The sequence below is a fragment of the Cyclopterus lumpus genome, chromosome 25, assembly GCF_009769545.1.
Source record: "Cyclopterus lumpus isolate fCycLum1 chromosome 25, fCycLum1.pri, whole genome shotgun sequence".
NCBI lineage: Eukaryota > Metazoa > Chordata > Actinopteri > Perciformes > Cyclopteridae > Cyclopterus > Cyclopterus lumpus.
The window spans coordinates 7,290,066-7,296,992 of NC_046990.1; the positions used below are offsets into that span (position 1 = coordinate 7,290,066).

General features: G+C 43.7%; 1 protein-coding gene across 6 annotated transcripts in view; it reads left to right on the plus strand.

Annotated features, from left to right (window-relative positions):
- Positions 1-1,594, plus strand: part of cep192 (centrosomal protein 192) — a 27,672-nt gene extending 26,078 nt beyond the window's left edge. For all 6 annotated transcript variants that reach the window (XM_034528734.1, XM_034528733.1, XM_034528738.1 and 3 more), the window contains one exon: positions 428-1,594. In XM_034528734.1, coding sequence (XP_034384625.1) covers positions 428-560 — 133 coding nt within the window. In that variant the 3' untranslated portion in view covers positions 561-1,594. The remainder of the gene's footprint in view (positions 1-427) is intronic.
- The last annotated feature ends 5,333 nt before the right edge of the window (positions 1,595-6,927 follow it).

Here is a 6,927-nt window from a genome sequence, read left to right on the forward strand (position 1 = left end):
CCACAGCTTTGTCATTTATAGAAAGCATGTTCTGAAAATGACAATCAGGATCTTTTATGAAAACATCCACATCTGAGCTGAAACCACAAACCCCAGCGACCTGCCACCAATCTGGTCCATCAGCAATAAGCTTCACAAAAATCTAATTGAACGCAGACAGTACTAGCCAATCAGAGGCCAAGGAGGGGGAGGGGGGGTGAAGGTAAAACAAATAAAGACCGGGCAAGACTTATTGCTGGAGTACCGTAGCTATACGCTGCATGCCTATCTATTCATTAAGGATGTTTTTATGTGAAAATGCATGTATGTTTCTGCTGCCGTTCATGTTGTTTAATCGTGCTCCACATTTCAAATTGAAATTGTTTTCTTGATGATCCGTCTAGTGACCGCCGTCCTTCTCTCTCCCCCCCCCCCCCCCCCCCGTCAGGTCGCAGCACTATCTGAAGCTACCCGTCCAGTTCAAGCCCAGAACTGCAGGAAGACACGCTGGCTTGCTGCTCGTCCAGTCGGAAACGAGTGGAAGTCTTGTTATTCAGCTGACCGCTGAGGCATTGCCTTGAATCTAACCATATCTACTCCACCTCCTCGTGCTGGGGGACTTGAGACTCCACTGCCGTCTGGAAAAAATAAAAAAAAATAAACGTTTGTGTCCCGTTTTCGTGCCCGAAGCCGAATGATTTGTTCTGACTGGCTCACAATTAGCCTGACGGAAATCATTAGTTCTGCGAATTGTCACTTTGCTTCGGATCTGGTATTCGCCTCGGCCCTGAGTCGCGGCACAAAGGCCGCGTTGCTGTCACCGCGGGCCCGCCGTCAGACTGCCGGTCGGGATGCGTTACTTTGAGTTGGCCACACAGGAATGCCTTTGGCTCTCGGCCCTGATGAAGTCATTTTAACAAGACTGAGAATGAGATTTAAAGACTCCCTTTTGTTCCTCTTTTTTTTAAATCAGAAGCTCTTTAGGTTTGTCTACATTTCACAACACGTGCCTAACCTTGAGTACTGAGGTGGTTTCTACGCTAATGGCTCCTCGTCTCACAGCACCCAGCTGCACAGCGGCCTTTGTCGGCGGCGGCGACCACGTGTTGACTTCTCGGGCAACCTCCAAGACTCGTCTCCAAGCAGTTCAGATGCACTTGGTTTAGCCCGGATCGGTGCGGCTCCATCAGGATGGTTAATGATTGGTATTACATGCTGAACGAGTCTCCCTCTGGTGGGGGGTTTGTTCGGCAGCTCGCCAGGCCTGCTTCGTATGGTTACCATGGCAAAATGGTGTTAATCACCGCTCCAGTCACAGGAAATTACCTCCCTGCTTCCTCTTTTGGCTCTGGGGCAAATGGCCAAAATTGCTTGGGGGGCAGGGGGGGTTATTGGATTCACAACCATAATCTGTTTTGGAACTGTAATATCATGGGAAACACACGTAGCCTTCATCACGGATGTGCTGTGGAGGGAGCTCTCGTGATCTGAAGGCCGTCACAGGCCGACAACTCTCCTGACAGAATGAGATACACACTTTGCACATGCTTTAAATAGGATATAATGTAATATATTGTACGTACACATTTTAAATAAAGTTTTGTGATTAAATAGCTCGGCTGGCTTTAATCATTTCCGATCGTATTGTCGTCAGAGGGGACATTATTGGAAGAAAGTGACTTATGAAATGTTTGATATGTTTATTTCCCTTCCCAGCTTTGGGCTTCTTGCTTCATCCTCGCTGTCCTGTGTACGAGGACAATAAAAGAAGACCTGACCTCAGAAGTGTTTGGGGGCCCTTAGTCAGTAGTCGCTCAGAAGGCTGATGGAAGCGGGTGCACACGGGCGCTAAAGGGTTGTCGGGTCTTTCATAACATGCAGCATATAGTTGCTGGAAGTATTACAGAAGAAGTGTCATGACATCACATTACAGACTCATGAATTAATTTTAAAATTTTTATTAAATGACTTTAAAGCCTGCCGTGATCTGGCTCTGCTTTTACATTTAATTCAATTCAATTTATTTTTGAATAGCCCAAAATTACAAATTAGACACCGAGGGCTTTACAATCTGTACACATACGACATCCTCTCTTCGGGCCGGGACCTCACATATGGTTTTAACATCTGCACCAAACACTTAGAACAATCTCACCCCTCAGTGTGCATTATAGACTGAGACTTTTACAACTATTTTATCATTTGCACTCCAATGAGTTCAAGCGCTATAATTAGTTGTATTTCTCTATGTTTGGCATCTCCCAGAAAACAGCTGGATTTGAAGAGAAGCACCTTTTTTTTGTGTCCTGAGCTCAGTGTGAGGCTGCAATGCGGACCTCCACCTGCAGGTGTCGCCAAAGCGCCGCTGTTACTTTGCCCCCAGACTGAGCCGCTGTAGTGCAGTTGGATTTGACGTCTAGCGACACAACGCCAGACTTTAGAGAAGCAGAGCGGCGGCTCAGCGCGTTAACAGGTAGGACGCCTGCGAGCCCCTCACCCCCCTCAGTTATGCATGTACATGTGTCTGTGTTGTGCTTCCTGCTGTGGCCGGAGGCGGCTGTGTTCTGGTGATGCTAGCTGGTGTGTCTGACCGCTAGTGGGATCTGTCCGCCGTGGGGGGGGGGGGGGGCGGGGGGGTCTGGCTTTGTGCGGTGGAAGTTGCTGTTAAGGAGTTGAGCTGTTTCCAAGCTGCGCCAGAAAGCAACGCTAAGCTAACGTGTGGCTAGCTGCTCCCCCCCGACCGTGACCTCCTTGTTAACGGAACCGTGTGTGACCCCCCCCACCCCGAGTAGAGGGTCTGGTCTGGTGTCTGTCTGGGGTCGTCAGCTGATGTACAAGCTAGCTGGGAGGCTTCATGAGACCCGAATGTCACTCACGTTTGAAGGCCGGAGGGGTGGAGGGGGTTGGAGGGGGTACCCGGCGTTTTTATGCAAATGAGGCACGCGGTGCATCTGATGACGCGACTTCACCTGCGGAGAGTTGGTGCAGAGCCGTTAAGAGTGTTAAACTGTGGAGCAGTGATAACCTCCACCCCGTACACGTGCTCATTCCTTCACAATAAGAATCATTTTATAAAACACTTATTTTAAGATGAAGAGGAGGAAGATGATGATGCTCATGGGGATGTACTTTTCCCCCCAGACTTGACCATTTCCACTTTTTTACATGGTCAAAGTTATGATATATATATTTTTATTTAGGATTTAGCATCCCCTCGGTCTGCCTCTCCCTTATGGGGTTTACACTCTTTTAATCAATGAAAATACAGTCTTTCATTTTCTAATCATTTGAATAGTGTTTTTCATGAAGACAACAAACCAAAACAAACAAAAGGAAAAGTATAACATTTATTATTTATGATGGTTTACCGACGTTGGCATACATTTTGGGACGCTGGCAAAAAAGATCCTTGTAGAGCAGCTGTCATCTGTATCTGTTAATATGCATCATTAATGATCTAAAAGTTATATGTGCACCCTCTTTTCTTTTTGTGATGTGATCCGCGACTCTAATGATTACATTACATTACATTACATTACATGTCATTTAGCTGACGCTTTTATCCAAAGCGACTTACAATAAGTGCATTAAACCATGAGTCCAAACTCAGAACAACAAGAATCAAGCAAGTACAATTTCTTCAATAACGTTAAACTACAGAGTACTATCCGTACGTGCCATTTAAGTGCTACTAAAGTGCTAAACAACAAAGTGCTATCGTTAAGGGACATTTAAGTGCTACTACGGCTCTACCTTCCCTATTCAAGGTGTAGTCGAAAAAGATGTGTTTTTAGTTTGCGACGGAATGATCCGTTGCACTTCAACTATTTAGTAGTGTTGTTGATTGGGTACGAGCATCAACAACAGTAAATGTAAAGTAGATACACAAACTAGTAAATAGAAGACAATTCGTGCATAAACCTTAAAAAAAAAAAATCATGCAGATTTTATGTGCAACTCACTGCTTAAATTGAACCTTTATTTTCACACACGCACACACACATACACACACACACACACACACACACACACATACAGAGGTTGAGCCTCTCCCGCGCTTTAAGGTCAGCTCTGGCGTGCGCCGCTGGGGTGAAAGTCAGCGAGCAGGCCGCGTGTTTTATTAACCAGAGTCAGTTCGCCTACCGGGCTTCTCTCAGAGCCAGACGTCCATCTGTCCGTTAGCGTTCTGTTTCTGCCTTCTAGTGTGTGTGTGTGTGTGTGTGTGTGCATGCACGTGTGTGTTTCACCCTTTGCCAATTAGCGGCTTCTCACCTCCTGAGGCGAGAGGCCGAGTGTGTGTGAGACAGGGGGGGGGACTTGTTTGCCTCAACCTGAACTCTCACACTCACTACCCCCCCATCCCCCCTTACACACACACACACACACACACACACAGCTCCAGCCAGTTGTTGATAATACAGCCTCGTCTGTCTCGAGCTCATGTGACGCGCCATAAAACACCACGCTATTGTGTCGGTGGAGCGACAGCGCGAGACGGGCAAAGACGAGTGCCAGCCTGCACCAGTGTGTGTGTGTGTGTGTGTGTGTCTGTCTGTGTTTCTTTCTGTCTTTGTCTGGAATATGTTCACGGAAGAGTGTGTGTTTCTTTATGAACAAATACTCTGTCTGGTATGTCAAAAAATGATGTAAAACGTGTGCGCATGACTTTTAAGAGCGCTAGCCGCCTCAGAAAAGCCCAAAGTGCCTCATTTAGAGTCGGTTGAACAGTTTTTTCTCCACGGAGCCGTTTCCCTGCATGTAATCATCCGAAATTGATCGTTGGCGCTGCCGTATAATTAATCACGAAAAAATAATTCATTATGTTTACGCGACCAGCTCTGTTTTTTTCTCAGTCTAATCTTCTCCAGCATCAACGTGAGCATTTTTTCTTTCTTTTGAGAAACAGCTTGATAACACATTTTCTTTTGAAGTAATTTGGCAATCCATTAAAAGAAGCAGAACCCCCCAAAAAATCCATGTCCTTTGAAAAAGTACTAAGCAAGAAAAACATTCTTGACATTATCATTCCAACTTCACATTTTTATTGAATGCATCCGTGGAAATGTTGTGCTCGTCAAATGGCAGATCAAAGTGTTGCGCGGGAACCCTCGGAGGAACACCGTGGTTTTATTTTTAAACCCCGGTTGGCACACGTGATAAGTTGATCAAAGAAGTGATTTGCCAAAACATGATATGTTCTTCCGTGTTGCAGAAGTCCTGCTTGAGAGTTAAATCCCACCATTCAGTGAACACGGAGGGGCTTCCAGAGGTTTTACGGACGCCGGCGTTCGTCTCTATCGGGCGTTTTTTTTTTTTACGTGTGATTGAGCCACTTAGATTCTTTTTCTTCAGAGAAATCAGTCATCACACTGCTTACATTTCCAATAGTAGAAATAGTGGGCTTGTGAGAACATGGGAATTAATGCTGCACTATGCTAAAACAATTCTTTCTTTTTTTTGCTTTAAGAAATGTGCACGTTATCTTCTGACGTCCTCGTCCTTCCGTTTTCTTGCTGTAAAACTCCAGCCTAGTGTAACTGTAGCAAAAGATATGCGTTTTAAAAATGGAAACGTGTGGACTCTGTGTTTCTATGGGGTAGCTCCTCCCTTGATGACATCACTAATTTGAGGTTTAGCACCCGGATTTTGGGATTTGTGTGAGAGTTGTTCACGATTACTACTTCTTTGGACTAGGTAGGAATAACATGTATCATTTAAAAAAAATGGTTTAAATGGCCGTAGTTTACCTTTTTAAAAGGAGTTAGCAACGGTTACATACATGTTGGGTTTTTTTAAGGTTTAATCTGATATTTATTTTTAGTCTAAGACTGTTTTAGGCCAATACATAGATTTAATGTACATCAGAATTACATATGTAGTAGCAGTGAAGACAAACAACATTTAGACCTTAATGTATGAATACAACATTACTGTGCTATTGAAAGATTTATATGAATAAATAAGAAGTGGAATTTAATACTGGTGGCGGCTAATCAAACATTTCTGTTGACCAATGTTTTTTTCCTGACTGCAGGTCATATTTTGATGAAATCTGGGGGCATTGATACATTAATCATCTTCGGTAATATGCTGACTGGCCCATTGGGGGAGCTACATTATTTGTTTTTCCCACATGCAGCATATTGTTTTACTCTTTAATCGTGTTTCCTGGAAGACATTTAAACAGTTTTTTTTAATGTCAGGGAGCATTCACTTACTGCTCGAATGTTTTTGGTTAAGTTCAGCCTTGTTAGCATAGCTTTGTTTAACCACAACGCCTAAGTAGAGCTTTAATAATTCAGTTCAGTTCCTAGAGAGAGAGAGAGAGAGACTTTTCACATTCACTGTAATAAAAACCAATGTGGTTCAACTTAAAAAACTATAATATTACCTAAAAGTATGCATCGTTTCAAGTGACACTTTATAGTCATAAGAAAACACCATGTCTTGTGTCAAAAAATCATAAATTTTTGGCATTAAAACAAATTGTTTTTACATTAAAACATGTAAAAACAAATAGTGCATCAATTTAAAAACAAACAGAAACCCCTTACATATTTCTCAAGGCAGTTCAACATGTATTTGAGTGCCTGCTTCTTTCCAGACATGGTTGCAGCTTTGTACACTTCCAGCAGTCTTGGGATAAGGCCATCAGGTCCGTTGATAAATGACTCCAGAAGGTCTGTGGTGACGACTCTCTTGAATTATTGTACTTGCATATTTGCACTGTGTTAGCATGCTACTATATAGATAATAATACGAATGAGTTTGCAAATATATTGTGCACAATTATTTTTTCAAATGAACAAAATATTGGTGGGGACAATTGTGTCTTTCCCAAAACTTTGGTCGTGGCTAGTCCCTATGGACCATATGCAAACCCCCTTGCATCTGTGTGTGCACGACTGGGTGTTTTACATCTGCAGAGTGCGTGTGCATGTGCGTGTG